This window comes from Phoxinus phoxinus (assembly GCF_949152265.1).
Source record: "Phoxinus phoxinus genome assembly, chromosome: 1".
NCBI classification, from domain to species: Eukaryota; Metazoa; Chordata; class Actinopteri; order Cypriniformes; family Leuciscidae; genus Phoxinus; species Phoxinus phoxinus.
This window is the reverse complement of record NC_136876.1, coordinates 52,112,283-52,139,056: the sequence shown is the minus strand read 5'-3', so window position 1 is coordinate 52,139,056 and position 26,774 is coordinate 52,112,283. Positions and strand designations below refer to the sequence as shown.

The window sequence follows — 26,774 nt, the reverse complement described above, 5'->3', positions numbered from 1 at the left end:
TGCACTTTTATGATAGATAAATGCACTTTTATGATAGATAAATGCACTTTTATGATGGATACTGTAGATGCACTTTTATGATGAATAGATGCACTTTTATGATGGATAGATGCACTTTTATGATGGACAGATGCACTTTTATGATGATAGATGCACTTTTATGATGGATAGATGCACTTTTATGATGATAGATGCACTTTTATGATGGATAGATGCACTTTTATGATAGATAAATACACTTTTATGATGGACAGATGCACTTTTATGACAGATATATGCACTTTTATGATGGACAGATGCACTTTTATGATAGATAAATGCACTTTTATGATGGATAGATGCACTTTTATGATAGATAAATACACTTTTATGATGGACAGATGCACTTTTATGACAGATAGATGCACTTTTATGATGGACAGATGCACTTTTATGACAGATATATGCACTTTTATGATGGATAGATGCACTTTTATGATAGATAAATGCACTTTTATGATGGACAGATGTACTTTTATGATGGACAGATGCACTTTTATGATGATAGATGCACTTTTATGATAGATAAATGCACTTTTATGATGGATAGATGCACTTTTATGATAGATAAATGCACTTTTATGATGAATAGATGCACTTTTATGATGGAGAGATGCACTTTTATGACGATAGATGCACTTTTATGACGGATAGATGCACTTTTATGATGGATAGATGCACTTTTATGACGGATAGATGCACTTTTATGACGGATAGATGCACTTTTATGACGGATAGATGCACTTTTATGATGAATAGATGCACTTTTATGATGGATAGATGCACTTTTATGACGGATAGATGCACTTTTATGATGGATAGATGCACTTTTATGATGGATAGATGCACTTTTATGATGATAGATAGATGCACTTTTATGATGGATGGATGCACTTTTATGATGATAGATAGATGCACTTTTATGATGGATAGATGCACTTTTATGATGGACAGATGCACTTTTATGATGGATAGATGCACTTTTATGATGGATAGATGCACTTTTATGATGGATAGATGCACTTTTATGATGGACAGATGCACTTTTATGATGATAGATGCACTTTTATGATGGATAGATGCACTTTTATGATGGACAGATGCACTTTTATGATAGATAAATGCACTTTTATGATGGACAGATGCACTTTTATGATGGACAGATGCACTTTTATGATGATAAATGCACTTTTATGATGGATAGATGCACTTTTATGATGGACAGATGCACTTTTATGATAGATAAATGCACTTTTATGATGGACAGATGCACTTTTATGATGGACAGATGCACTTTTATGATAGATAAATGCACTTTTATGATGGACAGATGCACTTTTATGATGGACAGATGCACTTTTATGATGATAGATGCACTTTTATGATGGATAGATGCACTTTTATGATGGACAGATGCACTTTTATGATAGATAAATGCACTTTTATGATGGACAGATGCACTTTTATGATGGACAGATGCACTTTTATGATAGATAAATGCACTTTTATGATGGATAGATGCACTTTTATGATGGATAGATGCACTTTTATCATGGATAGATGCACTTTTATGATGGACAGATGCACTTTTATGATGGACAGATGCACTTTTATGAAGATAGATGCACTTTTATGATGGATAAATGCACTTTTATGATAGATAAATGCACTTTTATGATGGATGGATGCACTTTTATGATGGATAGATGCACTTTTATGATGGACAGATGCACTTTTATGAAGATAGATGCACTTTTATGATGGATAAATGCACTTTTATGATAGATAAATGCACTTTTATAATGGATAGATGCACTTTTATGATGAATAGATGCACTTTTATGATGGACAGATGCACTTTTATGATGGATGGATGCACTTTTATGATGGATGGATGCACTTTTATGATGGATGGATGCACTTTTATGATGGACAGATGCACTTTTATCAGGGATGGATGCACTTTTATGGACTTGCCATTATAAAGCTTGGAAGAACTCTGATTGTATTCGTCTGAAAGAAGAATGTCATATACACTTATTTTCATATTTAGGTGAACTATCCCTTTAAGCAGGGGGTTGAAACCGGACCAGAGTAATCTGTGTGCGGGAACACAACTGCACCAAGGTGAGTCTCAATGTGGCGGAGTGGCTTTGATCACACACACACACACACACACACACACACACACACACACACACACACACACACACACACACACACACACACACACACACACACACACATCTGAAAGGACGGACACAGTCATATCTGTGGAGTCACCTTCATTTATATAGCATTTATATATATATATGGAGCACATGCTACTGCCAATCAGAGAGAAGGAGGAAAACTGGAAACAACACACGTCTCTACAGCAAGACTTCCTAGGCAACATTTTAAGGCATCATAGACGTGCTCTGAATGTGAAAAGCTTTCCAAATAGCAGGTAGCACAATTAACTAAAGTCACATGTATTCTTGATACAGCAATTCCAGAATGCATTGTGGCAATAACAAAGGATATTACATTTAAAGTCCCCTGTAGTCAACAATTTTATCCCTTAAAACTCACCAAAATTACATATTTAAATGTTTTTTCCCCTTCTTATTGACAAAAATTATCGATTTTTCTTTTATGCCAAAAATCATGAGGATATTAAGATCATGTTCCATGAAGATATTTAGTAAATGTCCTACCGTAAATATATAAAACATGTATTTTTGTGAGTGAATGCAGCACAATCGTGAACATAAATGCACAACTTTAAAGGAGATTTTCTCAATGTTTACATTTTTTTGCTCCTCAGATTCCAGATTTACAATAGTTGTGTCTCGACCAAATATTTTTTATTTTAAAAGATGATTTATTCAGCTTTCATGTGATGTATAAATCTCAATTTCAAAAAGTTTGCCCGTATGACTGGTTTTGTGGCCCAGGGTCACATATATGAAAAATATGAATAAGCAGTAACACACACACACACTACCTGACGACACTGCAACACACACCAGAAGAGTTACACACAGAAGGAAAGTTTTCACAGTCTTCCTAAAGCTTTCGGGTGGAGAAAGTGGGACTTTAGGAGACTTGCCAAACAAGCGCGTTTAATCTTAAGCAACACGAGCAACAGAGACATCTGATAGACGACAACGCAATCAGAACAACTGTTTTGGGATTATGGCATTCAGACGCGCCACACTTTGATGTTTCTTTCTGCTCTTTTTTGTCTCAAGCCCTTCAGCTTTCATAATCCGCCTTTGAAGTGAGATGCTTGGCAACAGTGTCAGTGTGTGACACGCTTATTCTCACTGTCCACACACACACACACACACACACACACACACACGGTCAAACACACATCGTAACTGGACTACAACACCATTATGACCCCATTATGCTCCTATCCACTGAACCGTGTGTGTGAAACTCGTAGTGAACTGACACACACTCATAATGAGAGAGCAGGTTCAAACGTGACTCTTCTTCCTGGTTTTACATAATCATAAACAGGAATTATGAATATAACACAAAGTTAGTAAGTGACTCTGTTGCACTTATCTTACATTTTCCACAAAAAGTCTTGCAGAAGCGTTTCCAAAATAGTACGTATTGTAGCATTTTGCTCTAAAGACAGCATTACTTTCACTGAAAAAATACATCGTACGGGTCAAAATTATCAATTTTTCTTTTATGCCAAAAATCATGAGGATATTAAGATCATGATCCATGAAGATATTTAGTAAATGTCCTACCGTAAATATATAAAACATGTATTTTTGTGAGTGAATGCAGCACAATCGTGAAAAGGTACAGTAGCCTGTTTAATTCTAAGGGTCAGGGAGACGGTCGAAAATGCATGTGAAAAACTTTTTACAAAAAATGGTTGAAACCCTCACTAGCATTTGAAGACGTTCAGCAACATACTTTCATATGAGATGCCGATGAAATGAGCTGAAAGCGTGACACCCTTAACAAAGAGGCTTCTTTAGATTCATCCGAATGATTTGTTGTTCCGCTGTTTTGACCAATCCTTCACGGCTGACTGAGTGTTTTCAGCCCTTTGTGTGTGTAACAACTGCAACAACTGCGCACAAAAGGCCTCCAACATGGCTTTTTGCATGACAGAGGCGGCGGAGTCTGGCCCGGGCTTTTATGGAGTAGACATGACTTTGCTGTCCTTTGTGGAGCTGACAAAGAGGGTTCGGGATCGCGGCCGGTTGGAGTGTGTGATGTTTTTACGAGGGGTTTGAAGCTTTGAACTGCTCAGTTTTTGTGTTCAGGGTCAGGCTTTCCTGTACTCTCCCAAACACGGACTACGGTGTGTGTCATGCACATTATTATAAGCACATGCTGTAATATAAGCTGTGTTCAGTGTTGGGGGAATGCATTACAAGTAACTTTCGTTACGTAATCAGATTACTTTTTCAAGTAACTAGTAAAGTAACGCATTACTTTTAAAATTTACAACAAAATATCTGAGTTACTTTTTCAAATAAGTAACGCAAGTTACTTTGTTTTCCCATTTATTGACTGACGTGTGTGTGTGTGTGAACATGATGTTTATAGTAGTTCTAGACTAAATGTGAGCATTTACTCATCTCACTTGCACAAAAAAATATTCAATATTCCTCAAAATGAATAAAATCAGTGAAATGCAGAATCAGAATACTATGCAAACCTCCAAATAACTAAATATGTTAAATAAAACATAATTTTTATGCATTTAATCTCACTTTATTGACCAATGTACTTGCTTCTGACCTTCGATGATTCAGTTTAATAAGCAGAAATAACTTTAGATAGATAGAAAGGTTTGCTTTCCTCTACTGTACACATGTCCTTCAGCCTGAGGATCATTATTTCACTTTTGGTGTGAAAGGGTCTTTACATTTGCCCAAAAATATAACTTTTGTGTTATAAAAAAACAAGCCCAGCCCAGGTGTGGGAAAAAGTAACGCAAAAGTAACGTAACGCATTCGTTTTCTAAAAAAGTAACTAAGTAATGCAATTAGTTACTTTTTAAGGGAGTAACGCAATATTGTAATGCATTACTTTTAAAAGTAACTTTCCCCAACACTGGCTGTGTTCAGAATTCAATACATAGTGCATTTTAAAAACAATAATCAATAAACACATTTTTTTTTGTTTGTTATTGAAATCTGCGTTGGCGCTGATGCCGATAGAGCCGGTGTCATGTACAGTATAAGTATGAGACAGCTTCACAAACACTCTTTTCAAACACAAAGTTGAAATGAAAATGAAAATGTGTTGTTGCCACAGATATACCCGTGCGACTCCAGACTGGGTTTAGTGGTCCAGGGTCACATGTGTGTCTGAAAGTTACACTATGCTTACGTGGGGCATCACATTAATTCGATCTGTTAAGAGATGCACAGATATCGCGTGATATTCTCACATGGATGACGGTCACATGTGTGTTTGCTGACCTTGTTGGCCTGGTCAGCGCCTCTGTGGAGTTGTGTCCTCTCCTGGTCCCAGCGGCTCTGCTCCTCCTGGATCTGCGTCTCTAGGCTCTGCTGGATCTGCCGGCTGGCTTCCTTGAGGTCACTCAGAGACGACTGCAGCTCAGCGATCACCTGTGTGAACACACACACACACACACACTCGTTCATCTTCTAGTGAAGCAACAGTAAAGCTCCTCGGGGTCTGAGTTAATTACTCAGATAATGGATTCTGCTTAATTTAACTCTTGACCAGCTGGAGTCAAAGTATTCAGCAATGCCTTTGAGCTTTTCAGTGGATCTCTGTTTTTTTTTTTTTAACTGGAGGCCAAGATCTCAATTCAGTTGCTGGCGTTACATAATGAGTCGTCTCTAAGGTGTAAAGAGTATCTGGAAACCATACTTGAGTAAAAGTACAGATACAGTACAGCGAAAATTACTCCATTACAAGTATCTGATATTAAGGCGAGACGCTACAGGTGAATAGGGTGAAATTTTAAAATAATAGATATCAACATGAAACTTCCTCAGTTGATTACTTGCACAAGTTCATAAAAAAAATGTATTACAAGTTTTTTAAATTTGTATGTTTAATTATGCAAATTAGGCATTTTCTCATTAAATATGCGCAATTTTGCATATATTTTCAGTAGATAGATCTGAACATATGATAAAGCAGGTGCAAAATTATTTTTTCATTTTGATTACACACAAGATGAAAGAAGATGTTCAGAGGGATTTCAGGATATATGCTTTCATTGCCTAGGAAATCTAAATATACTGTCCATAGCCTTAAAAAAATTGATTTTCGCCATATTTTTTTGATTAAAATGTCCCATAAATCAGGCCAGGAATGATTTATTAACAAATCCCTCTGAGCATATCTTCAGAATACTGCTAAGTGTATAACTGGAGAGTTTGGTGAACATCGGCTGAGATGTTTCTACTGGAGAATGATAAAAAACTCATTTTGAGAAAAAGGCATTTAAAGATTTGTAATGTAAAAAATCATACTTTTTTAGTGGAAACAACTATTTACTGACACAATATCTCATCAAATCATCAGCAACAACAATACAAACCACCTAAATCACATCAACACTTATAAACACAGCATTTATGGCCTTCAACTGAGCAGAAAAACAGTCAAAAACACACATCTGAATGTCAGAGCGCGTCACGTGATGCATCTGAACCAATCACGGTGTCAGAAATTGACATCAGCCAATGAGATTTCGCTTTTAGAGTTAAATGCCCATTGTACTTTCACGATTGGTTGCTGATAAAAAGGAAATGAGCATATTTGGATCGACAGCATTGTACAGGAGAGAGAGAGATGTCCAGCGGTGTGTGTGATGACGGTGCAGACAGAGATCGCGGATCATGATGATTTATAATGCCAACTTTTGTTGAATTTAGGGGAAATCTACAGACGCAAATAGACAAAGTTAGTAAAATAAAGACCTAAATGTGTGTTTCAGACTTTTTTTCACCACAAGTCTGAAAGAAGACATGTTATTGAAGACAAATATCCCGAAATCTCAAAATTGACCAGTGATAAAAAACGATGTTTTTGCCTGCCGTGTCTCGCCTTAACAGTACTTGAGTATTTCACTCATACTGAATGTCGGCTCAGAGATGCGATTGGTGCCGATAGCCTCGTGGGAAGTGCGCTGACGAGTAGCGCCGGTGTGCTTCAGGCAACCCGAGTCCCAGTCCCGGCTCGTGGACCTTTAATCCCAATAATCCCCCCATACATATGACACTAGTCACTTCACATGGTCACTGTGAACCCTATTTGCACTAAGTTATAATATCATTTATCGTTTTTTACTGCAATACATCCTTCTGCTACAGATATTTGCACTAGTCATAATTGTTAACATTTAATATTGCACATATTTGTATATTGTTCATACTAATATTTATACTGTCTTTTTTTTCCTCGGAGCCTTGCAAAGAAATTTCGCTCAACTGTATATTGTGAATGTGAATATTAAATAAATAAAGTCTTTCCCGATCCCGTCCCGCCTCTTTCACTCCCACCTCACTTCCTGTCCAGCTACTGTCCTATCCTGATAAAAGGCAAAAATACTAATAAAAAAGATGGGAGTAACGTAGGCTCTGGTCCTCGACACCAACGAGTGTCAGTGAAAATGAGAAACAACTGATTTGTAAGATGATAAATCATGTTTATTTTCTCAAATGAAAAGTCGAGCGGCAGTGAAGCGCGGGTTTGGGTGCCGAGTCTCTTTCTGCTGCGCTGCTCACGCTCAATTAAAGTCAAAGCACACTTTTGATGGACAAAATACATATGATTTCACACAAAAAGTGCCAAAAATGCACAGAATTTGCATGTCTAGTGTGTTTTAACAAGAACTGGAGTAGCTACGTCAGAAAAGAAAATAAAGACTCAAAAATATTTAGTTATAAGTTATAATACGTTAATCTTGATCGTTATATCTTTGTGAGTTCTGTCTATAGACAAAAACCGAACCGGATTGGTGCTTGCAACGCGGAGCTGCTACCGCTAATGCCCAGAGCTCACTCAGCTAACGGCAGTTATGGGGCATATTCATAAAGAGTGTGTGTGCCTCTTAACAGACACAACATGCAATTAATATGTCTGTCCAACATGAACAGGGTCCTTACATGACAACAAGATGCGTTTAGCAACTTAGCCATTGTTTAAATTCACCTAAATAGTGTTTGAGACGGCTAGCTGTAGTCTCGCGCTGAAGTCCCGTGGGAACTCCCGGTGTAGCCGGAAAAGGTAAACAGAAGTGTGCAGGAGGAGGAGCGTCGTGTGTGTGAAGAGTGATGATCGGAGTTGCTCACAAATGAAGAAGAAATGGTTCGTAACGTAACTATGGAGAATATAGAAGATGTTGAACACATGGAAGAGGCTTTTGAGTTTGATGGTCGTCCTTATTTATTTGAACCCGAGTATACAGACGAAGAACTAGCCTCACACTCTTCACACACACACACAACTATTTATATCTATTTGAGGCAATTGAATGTTTTGAGTTCTGCCAACTTATTCGGGTTTACAGCGTAAGGACAGACTTTTAAGAATTATTTTCCTATTGACACACACCGAAAAACGTTTAATTGCTAACTTTTAGGTAATTGATGAGCAAACAACACAACACTGATTATGATTATGATTATGCCTAATGAACACCAGATCCTTAATCTGTTTTTTTTTGCAATATATAGCAAATCTCGGCTGCTTGATTTTTGTATTTCATTGGAAAATTGAACTATCGCCCCGCTCTGAATATAAAGCTGAATATATATAAGTATGTCCAACCTTCTCTGCATGCATACATATATAGCAAATATTAATAGCTAAATCTGTATTATCGCCCAGCTCTATTATCTGCTAATTCCAATTCTCCAATTCCAAATGTATCTATAAAGCACATAATAATACATCAATGTTGACCATAGTGCTGCTACACAACAAATAAAACATTAAACAAATATTAACTATAAATATTAAGTTAGTATAAATATTAAATATAAGTTAGATCCACCGACTCTTAGGAGTCTTAAATACACCAAAAACATCTTCAAACACTTAAAAACCGATAACAGGACTTCAACATGTATGATCAAAAGCTAACTATATAAAAATAAAATATGAAATATGATATTAAAAATAAAAGTATGTCCGAAAGGCATGATAAAAAATATTAACATCATGTTTTTCAGTAAAGCTGATGTGTATTGTGAAAGGCATTATATCAATTATTGTAGCCCATTACTGTGCATGTTTATCCGCATTCTCTCAGCGAATGCAATGTGCAATTCTCCGTTTACGATTCATTGTCAAGACCAGAGAAAAAAAAGCCAACCATGAAATCTAATGCGATGTGTTATTGGCCTTTAATAACGACCAGATTTCGCAGGCTATCGTTGTGTAAACACACTTAATGGCTGTTAAACCCAGTCTCTGTCGAGCGCAGATGAAGGTCTCGCCTCCAGCCTGTCAGAACCAGTGTTTTTAGGGCCCAGAATGAGTCTAAATCCCACATGACCGGCCCCGCACAGCCGCCCCACACGTTTCACACGCAGCGAGAGGAGAACGAGGAGAACGGGCCCGGTCCAGCTTCTGCTTCAGCGAGGCTCCGGGCGAGACGGAGAACTGTGTACTGTGCAGAACTGTGCGGAGGAACGCGTTTACTGGAATCCGTGGATGGTGTGGGAGTTGGGAGTGATCTCTTGGAGCGGACACAGAGGGAGAGATTAGGCTTATTCTGTCAGTGGGCGCACCACATGAAAGCACCAAACGGCCCGTTATTATGCTAACAGAAGTTCTCATGGTAATCATTATTTGGCTATACAGAATGGTTTGCCTGAAGGGACACACTCATCCCCTGATTGTTATTCCCCGCTCTGGATATTTGGCCGGTAATGGCTTCAGCACGTCCTCTCTTTAGAACGGTGGAAATCTTATACTGTAGATATGAGGAGTTAATAAACTCACATCTTCTTTCTGATTGATGATTGAATTATGCGCAAAAACATAAAAAACAATACACGGGTGAAACTCGACAAATTAGAATATCGTGCAAGAGTTAATTTATTAATTCAACTTAAAAGGTGAAACTAATATATTATATAGACTCATTACATGCAAAGTGAGATATTTCAAGCCTTTATTTGTCATAATTTTGATGATTATGGCTTACAGCTTATGAAAACCCCAAATTCAAAATTAGAATATTGTGAAAAGGTTTTCATAAGCTGTAAGCCATAATCATCAACATTATAACAAATAAAGGCTTGAAATATCTCACTTTGCATGTAATGAGTCTATATAATATATTAGTTTCACCTTTTAAGTTGAATTACTGAAATAAATGAACTTTTGCGCCATATTCTGATTTGTCGAGTTTTACCTGTAGATGAGACCGAACTGAAAGCTTCAGTGATGTAATAATAAGACATTGGGGGAATCATCAGAAACGATGGATCAATGTATCGGTGGGCGATATGGCAAACATATATTTTTTCAGAGAGGATCGCGATAAAAAATATACAAGAAAAGAGAATGGCGGACCATTTAGGCCAAAGTAGAGGTGGGCCAAAAATATGATTTCACTTTATTTTATTTCATTAGTTCATCTTTGTTGTTAAAAATAGGAACAAATTACAAATAATAGGTACAATTTCAGCTGTGTAACAGTAGCATTCAAGTAAGAAATTGAAATTGGCGCAAACGTTCCCTGGTGATATTCTGCAGTTTCAGAAAACAACACCGCCACTGACCAGGAGAAACCCAATCTAAAGACAGTGGTGTGTTAGTCAGATGATATTTTAAGCGCGCATGCTTGGCCATAATGTAGCGTGAGCACAACACACACACACACACACACACACACACACAGACACACACACACACACACACACACACACACACACACACACACTTTGCTCTCTCATCAACACAGATGCAGAAGTTCATATTTTTGCAAATCATACATAATAACAAGGAAAAATATTACCACACGAGGGAGATCATTGTGGTGTCAGTGAAGATAAATAAATCTAGCTTACACATTTACCCAAATTATTCAGGCTAATTGTAGTAATGACGGATCAAACCTGTTTGGTCAATAGTGGCGAGACACATCGGTTTATAAGGAGATCTGACAAAGTGTGTTATCCGTCAAGAACCAGGACACACAATCCTGAAGACTGCGAGATCACCGTTACCATCATGTAAGTTGCGTGCGCTGGCAAATCCGCCGTTATAATAGCGATCCGCCGTTATAATAGCAATCCGCCGTTATAATAGCGATCCGCCGTTATAATAGCAATCCGCCGTTATAATAGCAATCCGCCGTTATAATAGCAATCCGCCGTTATAATAGCGATCCGCCGTGCAATCCGCCATTATAATAGCAATCCGCCGTTATAATAGCGATCCGCCGTGCGATCCGCCGTTATAATAGCAATCCGCCGTTATAATAGCGATCCGCCGTTATAATAGCAATCCGCCGTTATAATAGCAATCCGCCGTTATAATAGCGATCCGCCGTTATAATAGCAATCCGCCGTTATAATAGCAATCCGCCGTTATAATAGCAATCCGCCGTTATAATAGCAATCCGCTGTTATAATAGCGATCCGCCGTTATAATAGCGATCCGCCGTTATAATAGCGATCCGCCGTTATAATAGCGATCCGCCGTTATAATAGCGATCCGCCGTTATAATAGCGATCCGCCGTTATAATAGCGATCCGCCGTTATAATAGCAATCCGCCGTTATAATAGCAATCCGCCGTTATAATAGCGATCCGCCGTGCAATCCGCCGTTATAATAGCAATCCGCCGTTATAATAGCAATCCGCCGTTATAATAGCAATCCGCCGTTATAATAGCAATCCGCCGTTATAATAGCAATCCGCCGTTATAATAGCAATCCGCCGTTATAATAGCGATCCGCCGTGCAATCCGCCGTTATAATAGCAATCCGCCGTTATAATAGCAATCCGCCGTTATAATAGCAATCCGCCGTTATAATAGCGATCCGCCGTTATAATAGCAATCCGCCGTTATAATAGCGATCCGCCGTTATAATAGCAATCCGCCGTTATAATAGCAATCCGCCGTTATAATAGCAATCCGCCGTTATAATAGCAATCCGCCGTTATAATAGCAATCCGCCGTTATAATAGCAATCCGCCGTTATAATAGCGATCCGCCGTTATAATAGCGATCCGCCGTTATAATAGCAATCCGCCGTTATAATAGCAATCCGCCGTTATAATAGCAATCCGCTGTTATAATAGCGATCCGCCGTTATAATAGCGATCCGCCGTTATAATAGCGATCCGCCGTTATAATAGCTATCCGCCGTTATAATAGCAATCCGCCGTTATAATAGCGATCCGCCGTTATAATAGCAATCCGCCGTTATAATAGCAATCCGCCGTTATAATAGCAATCCGCCATTATAATAGCGATCCGCCGTTATAATAGCAATCCGCCGTTATAATAGCGATCCGCCGTTATAATAGCAATCCGCCGTTATAATAGCAATCCGCCGTTATAATAGCAATCCGCCGTTATAATAGCAATCCGCCGTTATAATAGCAATCCGCCGTTATAATAGCGATCCGCCGTTATAATAGCGATCCGCCGTTATAATAGCAATCCGCCGTTATAATAGCAATCCGCCGTTATAATAGCAATCCGCCGTTATAATAGCGATCCGCCGTTATAATAGCGATCCGCCGTTATAATAGCAATCCGCCGTTATAATAGCAATCCGCCGTTATAATAGCGATCCGCCGTTATAATAGCGATCCGCCGTTATAATAGCAATCCGCCGTTATAATAGCGATCCGCCGTTATAATAGCGATCCGCCGTTATAATAGCAATCCGCCGTTATAATAGCAATCCGCCGTTATAATAGCAATCCGCCGTTATAATAGCAATCCGCCGTTATAATAGCGATCCGCCGTGCAATCCGCCGTTATAATAGCAATCCGCCGTTATAATAGCGATCCGCCGTTATAATAGCAATCCGCCGTTATAATAGCGATCCGCCGTTATAATAGCGATCCGCCGTTATAATAGCAATCCGTCGTTATAATAGCGATCCGCCGTTATAATAGCAATCCACCGTTATAATAGCAATCCGCCGTTATAATAGCAATCCGCCGTTATAATAGCAATCCGTCGTTATAATAGCAATCCGCCGTTATAATAGCGATCCGCCGTTATAATAGCAATCCGCCGTTATAATAGCGATCCGCCGTTATAATAGCGATCCGCCGTTATAATAGCGATCCGCCGTTATAATAGCGATCCGCCGTTATAATAGCGATCCGCCGTTATAATAGCAATCCACCGTGGAACAAGCGCGCCGGCTCTTAAAGGGAATGTGAGAGGACGCTCTGATTGGTTTATTTCACGTTACGCCCAAACCACACCTATGAGTAATGAAGCGACTTCAGACCAACACATTTTAGATTTGCACCGGGCGCAAGAGTCGTTTATCTCGCCGGTATAATAGCAACAGCGCCGGGATCCGCCCACAGAGTTACTTGCGTTTCGCGTTTGATACTTCGTTAAAATAGGGCCCGATGAATTAAATATACACTGATCTTATTCAAGCTTCTACAGTACGTGATTTTCTCTGTCTTGTGCTGTTTGATTAACATTAATGACGCAGGTTTATTAGGCTGCTGTCCCTTTAAGACCGAGTGCACGGATGTAATACACAGACATGCATCCGAACTCTTTACATTCACTGGCTGTGCTTATAGAAACATCATATGTATGTGACAGTTTATAAACTATTACTATACTTTATATATTTTGACACCCCTATCAATGCTTACACAACGTTAATCATAGTAAACACTATAAACACAGCAAACTTCACATCAGAACTCACTGTCATCAAAAAAAGAAGAAATTAAATAGAACAAGATTTGTACTTTTACTTACTTTTTTTTTTACACTTACAAAAAGTGTTTTAATTGCTTTTGCAAAAAAAAAGAAAAAAAAGATGAATATCATAATAAATGATATTCTGTCAGGGTGCTGCTATTTGTTTGATAACGTGTTCAGTTAACATGTTGCAATGTACTGATGTGTGTGTTGCTATAGATTATGATATTCTGGGTCAAGATTCTTCAGAGTATTTTTCCTCTTTTATTGTTTTATTGTTGGCAAAAACGGCCTGATCACTAAGAAAAGAACACATCTCTGATTTAAAGGGACGAGAAATGAGAAGAGAGCAAAAACATTAAGAGCTAGCTGTGAAGATATTTAAATACATCATGAAAAAACACACGGGATGATTCATTCAAATCATTCAATCAACAAAATCCACAAAATTATTTCATCTCGGACAAATCAGAGCAGATTTCGGCGCTAACATCATGTCACTTGATCAGATTGTCGTCACGGTTTTCTCCAGAGCCGCTATATATATATATATAAATGAACTAAATGAATAACTTTTCTACAACAGAAATGAACCATCGCTGAGCTTAAGCTGGACTGTGACGCTATTTACTTCTGGACACAAACTTAGTTGCATTATTTACCTCTGTAAAGCTGCTTTATAACACACTGTATTGTAAAGAGCGCTGTATACATAAAGCTGACTGCACTTGTTTGTTCGCGCACAGCTGAGAAAGTGAATCGTGTGAATCTCAGCGCTGTCCTGATTTCATATGCGCATGATAATAATCCTCCATACGCTAGAGGTGATGAAAGCAGATGTACTGTAGAAAGCACAGCTCAGTGTGGACAACACCTTGTGTTCCTCATCATTAGCGGAGCGCTTCAAACGCCGGCGAGATTAAAGGTCAGTGGAAGAAGAGCTGGATTTGGCCGATGCTAATTAAACACGCTGCAGTCAATTCAATTCAATTCAATTCAATCAACTTTATTGATCCCACACGGGGCAATTGGTTAAGAGCAGCGTGTCAACAACAATAAATAATACAAATCACACACATTATCCACACAAGTAACAAGTTCATCGCACACATACATAACGTACAGCAGTACAAGTTCATCATTATGTGCATTTTTCCTTTCTCCAGGAACTTTATGCGGAATTTAAGAGTTTAATCGCATAAGGAATAAAAGATTTAGAATGACGATTGGTCTTACATGCCGGGAGCGCGTAGCGACGCCCAGAAGGCAACAGAGAGAATTCACCTGCCAGAGCATGATCCGGGGCGGCCAGGATGCTCATTGCCTTCCGCAGTATTTGCTGGTTACAGAAGACATTTAGGTCTCTCTGTTTCACACCGATAATTTTAGAACAAATCTTTACAATATTATTCAGGCTATTCCTGTCTTTGATGCTCAAATTATGAAACCAGCAGATTGAAGAAAAATTTAAAAGACTCTCAATAAAAGACTGATAAAATCTGCACAGGATGACCGGTGAGACGGAGAAAGTATTTAGTCTGCGAAGAAGGTGAATTCTCTGTTGCCCTTTCTTTACAATGGTAGCACTGTTAAGATCAAATCTAAGATGCTCATCAAAAACAGTGCCCAAGTATTTATATGAGGAGACAATTTCAACCTTAGCATTGTGTATAGTGCTGTTAAAAACTGTATCTCGATTTCGCCCGAAGTCAATAATTATTTCTTTAGTTTTGGATACATTTAGTTCTAAACAATGGTTATCGCACCATGAGATGAATTCATTTAGAGCATTTCCATGATCAGATGATGGCCTCTGTAATAGTGACAGCAACACAGTGTCGTCGGAAAATTTAACCAGGTAGCTGTTCTCCTGGGTACTTCTACAATCATTTGTGTACATAATAAAAAAAAGGGGTGAAAGGACACCCCCTTGAGGAAGTCCTGTGGAGAGCAGTAAGGGATCTGATAATTTGCCGTTTACTGATACCCTCTGTTCTCTGTCGGTTAAGAAATTTAAAATCCATGAAACAAGTTGATGAGGCAGGTTAAAATCACTTAACATCTTATTAATTAAAATACATGGTTGTACGGTATTAAAAGCTGACGAAAAATCTGCAAACAGAAGCCTTGCGTGTGATTTTGGTTTATCTAAGTGCTTGTATATGCTGTTCAAAATAAACAACTTTGCGTCTTCCACTCCCCTCCCTGCTTGATAAGCGAATTGCAGGGGATCTAATCTCTCTTCTACATACGTTTGCATACAATTTTTAATGATTTTTTCAAATATCTTCATAATTAACGAAGTTAGAGCAACAGGCCTAAAATCGTTAAGTGTCCCTGGTTTGCTAATCTTTTTAGGAATTGGAATCACTATGGAGGATTTCCAAAGAGTGGGAACCACACTACACTTCAGTGACATCAGAAATATGTGCTGGAATACGCTGCTCAGCTGATCAGCACAATAGCGCAGTGTCCGCCCGCAAAGCAAATCGGGACCAGGTGCCTTCCTTATATTTACTCTCTTCAGATGGTCCCTAACGCATTCTTGACTGATTGTGACCTCATTTTGAGACAATATTGTTTCTCCTATACAAGTAATGTTTCTAGAAGGGTCATTTTTTTCAAAGCGAGAATAGAAAGTATTAAAAACGTTCGGGAGATTAGCGTCATTTGTCCCCATAATTGTTATAGGTTTCCTACTGTCTCCATTTCCCTGGGTGACTGAGGACATTTCTTTAATTCCCCTCCAAGCTGCCCGAAGATCTCCACTACTATACTTGTGCTCTATCTTATCTTTATACGCCCTTTTTGCTTTTCTTATCCCGTTCCTTACTTCTCTATTAATTTCTTTCTTTTCCTGGCTACTCCCTGTATAAAAAATACGTTTCTTTTTATTTAGAACGCTCTTTAATTCTTTAGTAACCCATGGTTTGTTGTTAGGGAATATTGTTATATTTTTACATGGGATATGACTATCGACACAGAAAGATATATAAGATGTCACAGTTTGTGTTAGTACATTTAAATCATTGCAGGAGCTGTAAAACACGTCCCAGTCTGTACATTCAAAACATGCCTGTAAGCTGGCAATGCTATTATCTGTCCAGCATTTCACTGTTTTTACAGACTTCTCCTGTCGCTTGCAGATGGGACTATAAGTAGGTATCAGGAGAACACTGTTATGGTACGATGCACCAAAAGCAGGTTTGGGCATGGATTTAAAAGCGCCGGGTACTGAGCCTAGGCACAAGTCAAGAGTGGTGTTGTTTTTAGTTGTTGCGCAGGTGATATACTGCTCGTAAGTTTTTAATGTCTTGTGAATCTGGCAATGGTTAAAATCTCCCATAATAAACTTTGGAGCATCGGGTGATATAGCATCGAGTCTGTTAGTCACTTCTGAGATTACGTGAGCAGCTGAGGAGGCGTTTGCACGCGGGTGTATATACACCAAGGTGAAGAATAGCTGTGGAAACTCCCTTGGAAGATAGAAGGGGCGAAGAGAGATAGATAGTAGCTCGAGGTCAGGAGTACAGATTTCCTCTCGAACAGTAACGGTGTTACAGTACCTCTCATTGATGTAGAAGCAGACTCCTCCCCCAGTGGATTTGTTTGTTGTTACAGGTGACCGATCCATGCGCACCGGGCACCCGAAGCCACTAATGCGCAGATCCTCATCCCTGTCAGCCTCTCCCAACCACGTCTCCGTGAAAGCCAGCATGCATGTGTCTCTAAAGTCGCGCTTAAACTTAGCATGAGCCTCTAGTTCATCGACTTTGTTACGGATGGATTGTACGTTAGAGAGAAGAATGGAGGGGAGCGGAGGGAGCCGGCTTCTATCGGCCAACCCGCATCTCCTTAGTCGGCGTTGGACACCCCCTCTCCTACCTCTCTTCCTTCGATGATTTTTGGGAGCTTTGTCGATATCCTCTGTTCCCACACTGTCCTTGCTGCAAGCCAGATAAGGGCTGTTGTCCCTAGTAGCGGGTGCAAATGGACGGAGTTCGAGCAATAGCTCACGGGAGTAAATAATCCTGTGACCAGCCCCGCCGTCGTCATCGCTTCCCCAGGTAAAACGATTAAGAAGTGTGATCAGAACGATCAAGTAGATGCAATTCATGGCTCCGGGTTGACAAAATGTTTTAAAGTTTAAAAGTGCGCATCAATGTAAACATGTACTTAAGAACATAAACAAACATAAACAAACAAGCGTTCGGCATTCACGCTGCTCATGGGTCGCACATCCGGTTGAGCGCCCCACATTCGCGAGCATGTATGGCGCGCTATGGATTTAATCACATGCAATTCCACAGCTTTGGGCACATCTGAGAGAGGCCTGTTGATGCCACGAGCCTCAGAAGTTCAAAGGACACTTGTCTATACAACCTTGCAATGCATTGTGGGACGCCACAGCAACTGTATTCTTGCAAGGCCGAATAGTCGCAAGGGAATAGAACTGAAAATCTGTCATTATTTCATTCCAAACACATGCTATTCTTTTTTGTTTCCTTCTACCGTGGAACACAAAGGAGAGGTTTGCTCTTTTTTAAAAATATTGAATATAGTGGGCTTAAAAATGGCATTTTCATGAGTACAGAACGAACTAAAATAGTATAAAAATGGTCACAAATAAAATGTAGTTTTAGATGCATGGCATATTATCAAAAATTGGAAACCCTCACCATCTGCATTACACATAAACATGCCATCAGTGATATACATGCAACACTGTTAAACATTTTTAAATGATCCCTGCTAATAACCAGATAATAAAACTAAATGAATCCAAGATCCCTGTTTCTGTTTTTGTCCATTTGGGCAAACGATTCTATGGAGGCTCGTTTCTGCCACATAATAACACATTTTTTAAATAACTGCGACTTTTTATCACACAATTGCGAGTAAAAATCTCACAATTCTGACTTTATATCACGCAATTCTGACTTTATATCACAATTATGACTTTATATCACAATTATGACTTTATATCACAATTATGACTTTATATCACAATACAATTCTGACTTTATATCACAATTATGACTTTATATCACAATTATGACTTTATATCACAATTATGACTTTATATCACAATTATGACTTTATATCACAATACAATTATGACTTTATATCACAATTATGACTTTATATCACAATTATGACTTTATAACACAATTATGACTTTATAACACAATTATGACTTTATATCACAATTATGACTTTATATCACAATTATGACTTTATAACACAATTATGACTTTATATCACAATTATGACTTTATATCATGCAATTATGACTTTATATCACAATTATGACTTTATATCACAATTATGACTTTATAACACAATTATGACTTTATATCACAATTATGACTTTATAACACAATTGTGACTTTATATCATGCAATTATGGCATTATATCACGCAATTATGACTATAACTCGGAATAATGACTTTATATCATGTAATTATGACTATAACTCGCAATTATGACTAACTCGCAATTATGATTTTATATCACGCAATTATGACTTTATAACTCGCAATTGCGACTTTATATCACACAATTATGACTTTATAACTCGCAATTGCAACTTTATGTCATACAATTATGACTATAACTCGCAATTATGACTATAACTCGCAATTGCAACTTTGTCATACAATTATGAATATAACTCGCAATTGCGACTTTACATCACGCAATTATGACTATAACTCGCAATTGCAACTTTGTCATACAATTATGACTTTATAACTCGCAATTATTACTATGACTTGTAATTGCGACTTTATATCATGCAATTATGACTTTATAACACGCAATTATGACTTTAAATCACGCAATTATGACTTTAGAACTCGCAATTGCGACTTTATATTGAGATGTAAGAAAAAAAGTCTGAATTGTGAGATAAAAAGTCGCAATTACCTTTTTTATTTTTCATTCTGTGGCAGAAACAAGCTTTCATAAGATTCCTAACAAGAGAGCGAACAAGAGGAAGAAGTTGTTTGGTGTGGAGGAGGCGCATTTAATGTGAATTAAACAAAGACGTGTTCCCATCAAATGCGAGTGGGAAACAAGAGAGAGCAAAAGCTCTGTTTATCCAGCGAATGCCAATTTTGTGCCTCGGAAAAAAGGAATTAATCATCAGTGGTCCTCTCAGAGGTTATTTAGAAACGCCTGTGAACTCTTTTTCTCACACACTCAAAGTGTGTTCTTTTGATGTGGAAGCATTGTGTAATTTAATAGGCCTGTGTTTTCACACAACATCTGCTTGTCACCCTGACATTCAGCGCTCTGTGTTGTGGAGAGAAGTGAGTGTTTGAGCTGGGACTGAGGTAATGAGAGGCTCACACTGAACGCTGCGTTCGCTTGTACAACATCTACAGTGTGTGAGGAGAATGAGGGTTATTCTTCTGAACCTGAAGCCAGTGTAATGGCGCAGAGTATGAGCAGATTACATCTAATGTTTAACACATGGCCTCAGTAACACACATGAGAGGAGAGATAAGCGCTCGGACACACACACACACACACACACACACACACACACACACACACACACACACACACACACACACACACACACACACACACACACGCACACACACACACACACACACGTTGGATTCTTTGATTTGACTCTTTCTGATGAAGTATTAGTGGCAGTCTCAGTTTAATACAATTGTAAAATGACAGCTATAAATGTTTAAGTAAAAAAAATTAATAGTAAATAGTATAAAACTCTCTTGATATTTTAATTACAATTATAAACATATAAAATAAAGCATATTTCGTTATCTATTGGAGCTTGGAAGGGTTCAGTTTGAGCGGATGCTTTTTCACATCATCATCAGATCTCCAGTACATTTATATTCACCATCTCAACCATATTCTCCAAACTATCATTCTCAACATCTTCAAAATCAATATTTAGATCAGCTTCTAACCGATTAATCTGATCATTTTCTGATTAATCATTTTGGTTAACCTACAACAACTTCTGGCATTGTTCTTTCAATGTTTTATTTAAACATTTTCTAATAAAATACAAAAAAATAAATAAATACCATCCATCCATCCATCCATCATCCAATCCTTCCATCCAACCATCCACCAATCCACCCATCCACCAATCCACTCATCCATCATCCACCCATCCGTCCACCAATCCATCCATCCATCCATCCATCCACCCATCCGTCCATCAATCCATCCACCAATCCATCCATCCATCCATCCATCCGTCCTTCATCCAATCCATCCATCCATCCGTCCATCCATCCATCATCCAATCCACCCATCCATCCATCCATCCATCCATCCACCAATCCATTCATCCATCCATCCGTCCATCCATCCGTCCATCATCCAATCCATCCATCCAACAATCCACCCATCCATCCATCCATCCATCCATCCACCAATCCAACCATCCGTCCATCCATCTATCCACCAATCCACTCATCCATCCACCCACCCACCCATCCATCCATCCATCCATCCATCCATCCATCCATCCATCCATCCATCCATCCACCCATCCATCCATCCATCCATCCATCCACCAATCCACTCATCCATCATCCAATCCATCCACCCGTCCGTCCATCCATCCACCAATCCACCCATCCATCCACCAATCCATCCATCCATCCATCCACCAATCCATCCATCCGTCCATCCATCCATCCGTCCATCATCCAATCCATCCATCCAACAATCCACCAATCCACCCATCCATCCATCCACCAATCCATCCATCCGTCCATCCATCCATCCATCCATCCATCCATCATCCAATCCATCCATCCATCCGTCCGTCCATCCATCCATCCGTCCATCATCCAATCCATCCATCCAACAATCCACCCATCCATCCATCCACCAATCCATCCATCCACCCGTCCATCCATCCATCCACCAATCCACTCACCCATCCATCCATCCATCCACCAATCCACTTACTCATCCATCTATCCATCCATCCACCAACCCATCCACTCATCCATCCATCCATCCATCCACCAATCCACTTACTCATCCATCTATCCATCCATCCACTCATCCATCCATCCACCAACCCATCCACTCATCCATCCATCCATCCATCCACCCAACCATCCATCCATCCATCCATCCACCAATCCACCAATCCACTTACCCATCCATCCATCCATCCATTCACCAATCCACTTAATCATCCATCTATCCATCCATCCATCCACTCATCCATCCACCAACCCATCCATCCATCCACCCAACCATCCATCCATCCATCCATCCATTAATTCATCCATCCATCCATCCATCCATCCATCCACCAATCCAATTACTCATCTATCTATCCATCCATCCACTCATCCATCCATCCACCAACCCATCCACTCATCCATCCATCCATCCACCCACCCAACCATCCATCCATCCATCCATCCATCCATCCATCCACCCATCCACTCATCCATCCATCCACCAGGAAATAATAACAGGACCCTCTATTTCTCCTTTTGTTGCACTTGCCTCAGAACATTTGTATGCCGTGTTCAAACAATGGTGTGTTTACCTGTGCAGACTTGGCCAGCTTCTGATTATTCTCCTTCTCGAGATGCTTCAGCTTGCCGTTGGTCTGTAATGAAAGAGAACACAGGAGAGGAGTGTGTTAGAGACACATGACACCAGCGAGACGCTTTGCAGTGACCTCTGCGGCTGGCATGCGTGTGTGTGTGTGTGTGTGTGTGTGTGTGTGTGTGTGTGGCTGGAGCTCTGGGCTCAGGGCCAGGCCTGACAGCACAACAGCACACGGGCCTTTCATCAGAAGCCAACTTATCACCACTTAACAGGAAGAGAGAAAACAATCTCACAACGTTATCTGCAAAACAAGAATATGACATGAAAAAAACCCCGCTGTAAGCTTTTATGAGCAAGAACATGAAAAGAGACAAAGAGATAAATGAGTATACGAGGGTTATTTTTTGTGAAAAGACAGATGCGCTTTTGTGGCTTGCTCACAGATCTGATATTAGTAAGAGATTGACAGAAACAAGGTAGAGTTGCAGCTGGTTGCTGTTCTGAGCAGTTTCCTCAGCATTGTAAAGATGGGACTCTTAAACAGTTAGTCTCAGCCAATCACGTCTAAGATAGGGTGAGGCCTTATTATTTACTTTACACTAAATCTTATCTCAACATGGAAAGCTGTGCTGTTCTTAATTTTGTATTTTCATCGGAATATCAACATTTGTTAGTTTTAAATCAATCAAAACTAACTTTATCTGGACAATAACTTTATTCTAGAGCTGCTGTAAAGCCTAAACAATTTATGTTAATGTAATCTCCTATTATCACTGTAAAGCTGCCTTTAAACAGTCTATATTGGTAAAAGCGCTGTATAAATGAAGGTGATTTGACTTGATTTGCAAGATTAATTTGACCTAATTATGTGTCTCTGTAACATTGATCTGTGACTGCATTAAGTTGAAGTTTTTTAGTTTCTATTTGTTAAAGGAACACACACTTTTTTTGGAAATAGGCTCATTTTCTAACTCCCCTAGAGTTACACAGTTTTACCGTTTTCTAATCCATTCAGCCGATCTCCGGGTCTGGCACTTTTAGCATAGCATAGATCATTGAATCTGATTAGACCGTTAGCATCTCTCTCAAAAAAATGACCAAAGAGTTTCGATATTTTTCCTATTTAAAACTGGACTCTTCTGTAGTTACATCGTGTACTAAGACCGACGGATCATTGCGCTGCTGGTACGACAGCAGTTCCTTGATTATTACGCAAGAATGAGAGAATAGTTCCTCATATTGGCCTAGAAAATCACAACTTTTCATTTTCTGTCGGTCTTAAACTCAACCGTTTAACTATTTCCAAAAAAAGTTGAGTGTTCCTTTAATGAAGTGAAGAAAAAGAAGTGAAATAAAAAGACTTGGTCAAGTGTTGGGGAAAGTTACTTTTAAAAGTAATGCATTTCAATATTGAGTTACTCCATAAAAAAATAACTAAATGAGTTACTTTTTATGGAAAGTAATCCGTTATGGTACTTTTGTACTTTTCCCTCACCTGGGCTGGGCTTGTTTGATTTTTAATAACACACACCACTGATCTATATAAACGACTGGATTGCTCATGTCGTCATACAAAGTAAATATTTGGTATTTCCTAGGTATATTCTCTTGATTATTAGGAAATCGTCTGATTAATTATAATGAGAAAATGTTACTTAACGAGTCAGTGTTTTTTATATCTGAAGTCTCCCTGTACGTTCTTACAACGCAAACATTTGGTTATTTGTTTAAAGTCAGGAATTTCCCCCGCTTATTAAAAGTTACGTTCATCTTCCTTAAGTAGCGAATATCAGATCATAGACGGACCAAACACCTCAGCATTTATATTACAGATGTCACATGATTCTTCTGGAATCTGAATATAGACGCTTTGTGAGGCAAGCGTATACAAACTAAATCAGTTATTCACTGCGGTTATGTAATTGTGTTTTATTCAGTCTATTTATTTCCCTCAATAACACATTGGCTGATGTATAAATATGTTGGGGGGGTATATTTTCCCTCATCATATCTACTTGTAGAGCTAGCATGAGCATTCTCGTTCATCTCAACGGGAACTGTTCAAACGTGGGATCAAAATGCTGCAATCTTTCTATGAGCCAATCAACTGATCCATAGATGTCACGTGACCGATCACACTATTGCATTCCATGTAGACGATAAGGACATTTCATGCTAAGAAAAATGTTAATGTTTATGTGTGGCTTGCAAAAACCGATTTCACCAGAATACAGAAGTACTTTTTAATCGCCATGTTGTGCATTTCACAAGACACCTTCCAAACCAATCCAGCAAACTCACGTCAAAGAGTCTTGCACCAAAAGCTCTGGTGTGGAGAAACATCAGATAGAATCTGAGGAGTCGGTTGTTGAGGTTGATGCTATGATCTACAGCTAAAACACACACACACACACACACACACACATCTACATTAAACCTACAGGCAGATCCTCCCTCTCTCCTCGTGTCAGTCACTCGATGTCCCCTGGAGCCCGTCAGACTGACGAGAGAAACCCCGCATCTATAAAAAGCGCACGCTGCTTGTGTTGCCATAGAGACCTTACATTCCTTTAAATAGTTCACTTCAGAAATACATTTCCTGATAATCCCACGTCATCCAAGATGTTCATGTCTTTCTTTCTTCAGTCGGAAATAAATTAAGGCTTTTAGGGAAAACATTCCAGGATTGTTCTCCATATAGTGACTTCAATGGCTTGAAGTCAAGTCAGCTTTATTTATACAGCGCTTTTCACTACACAGAGTGTTTCAAAGCAGCTTTACAGAGATAACAGGAAAATAATGCAACTAAGTTTGTTTCCAGAAAAAACTGGCGTCACAGTCCAGCTTAAGTAAGCTCAGTGATGGTTCAGGAAGGTCCAGATGTGAGTTTCAGCTTCAAAGTCTCTCACGATCCAGCCGAGGAATAAGAGTCTCATCTAGACAAACCATCCGCCATTTTATATAGAAATAAACATTTATACACTTTTAACCACAAATGCTGGTCTTGCACTCGCTTTTTTGGTCGAGACACAACTATTGTAAATCTGGAATCTGAGGGAGCAAAAAAATGTAAACATTGAGAAAATCTCCTTTAAAGTTGTGCATTTATGATCACGATTGTGCTGCATTCACTCACAAAAATACATGTTTTATATATTTACGGTAGGACATTTACTAAATATCTTCATGGAACATGATCTTAATATCCTCATGATTTTTGGCATAAAAGAAAAATGGATAATTTTGACCCATACAGTGTATAGTTGCTATTGCCACAGATATACCCGTGCGGCTCCAGACTGGGTTTGTGCTCCAGGGTCACATATGACGGCGCTTTTATTTACCTCTGTTTCTTTGGAGCTTGACTGTCACTGTATGTTATTATATTATGGAAGAGCACAGCATCATTCTTCTTCTGAATCTCTCATTTGGTGTTCAATGAAAGCGAGTCATGCAGGTTTGGAGCAACATTTCATTTTTGAATGAACTAAGATCAGACAATTCGATAAGAAGAGGAAGCTTCATTGATCTATACTCACACAAGTATAGAAAAACACAACCAGCTAGAGTGAGAAAGCAGGAAAGTGAAGCATTCGGGTGCGTTTTCTTGCAGATATCTGCACCTTGCCAAAGGCATCTTCCAGCTCCGGGCGCTTTGAGCTGCTATCAGGTGTTTTAATCACGGCACAATGGCCTTTGAAGAGGGAGCGCGGCGTTTGAACAGCACTGTATCTGAACAGCACAACGCATGCGATGCTAAGCCAAACTTCATTAGCGATCTAATCCTGGAGCCGAGCAATCACAACACTCACCCGTCCAATCAGACACATTAAAACAGCAGCGCACACACACACACACAAAAACACACACACACACACACCGAGAGGAGATGAGATGCAATTATTATTATTTTCAAAATAGAAACAATTAGTTTTGATTGTGTATTAAGTACAAGGCTGGCAGGCATTTCTACACATCCACTGTGTGTGTGTGTGTGTGTGTGTGTGTGTGTGTGCGCGTGTGTGTGTGTGTGTGTGTGTGTGTGCGCGTGTGTGTGTGTGTGTGTGTGTGTGTGTGTGTGTGTGTGTGTGTTTAGAGGACGATTTCAAGGCTTGCTCCATTGGATTGTGTAGCTTGGAGAGGAAGACTTTTTTTATTTTATTTTTAAAGCAATGTGTGTTCTCATGCATCCGAACTGCCTTGGGTTTATTGGTTCCTGGTGTTGGGGAAACAAACTGAGTGTACACACATTTAAAGGAATTGTTCACCCCAAAAATAACA

General features: G+C 39.1%; 1 protein-coding gene across 4 annotated transcripts in view; it reads right to left on the bottom strand.

Moving 5' to 3' along the window:
• cep112 (centrosomal protein 112) overlaps window positions 1-26,774 on the bottom strand; it is a gene marked incomplete at its 3' end in the record, with an annotated part of 233,392 nt that overhangs the window by 38,379 nt on the left and 168,239 nt on the right. For all 4 annotated transcript variants that reach the window (XM_079622922.1, XM_079622921.1, XM_079622924.1 and 1 more), the window contains 2 exons: window positions 22,489-22,551; window positions 5,490-5,639 (listed from right to left, as the gene is read on the bottom strand). In XM_079622922.1, coding sequence (XP_079479048.1) covers window positions 5,490-5,639; window positions 22,489-22,551 — 213 coding nt within the window. The remainder of the gene's footprint in view (window positions 1-5,489; window positions 5,640-22,488; window positions 22,552-26,774) is intronic.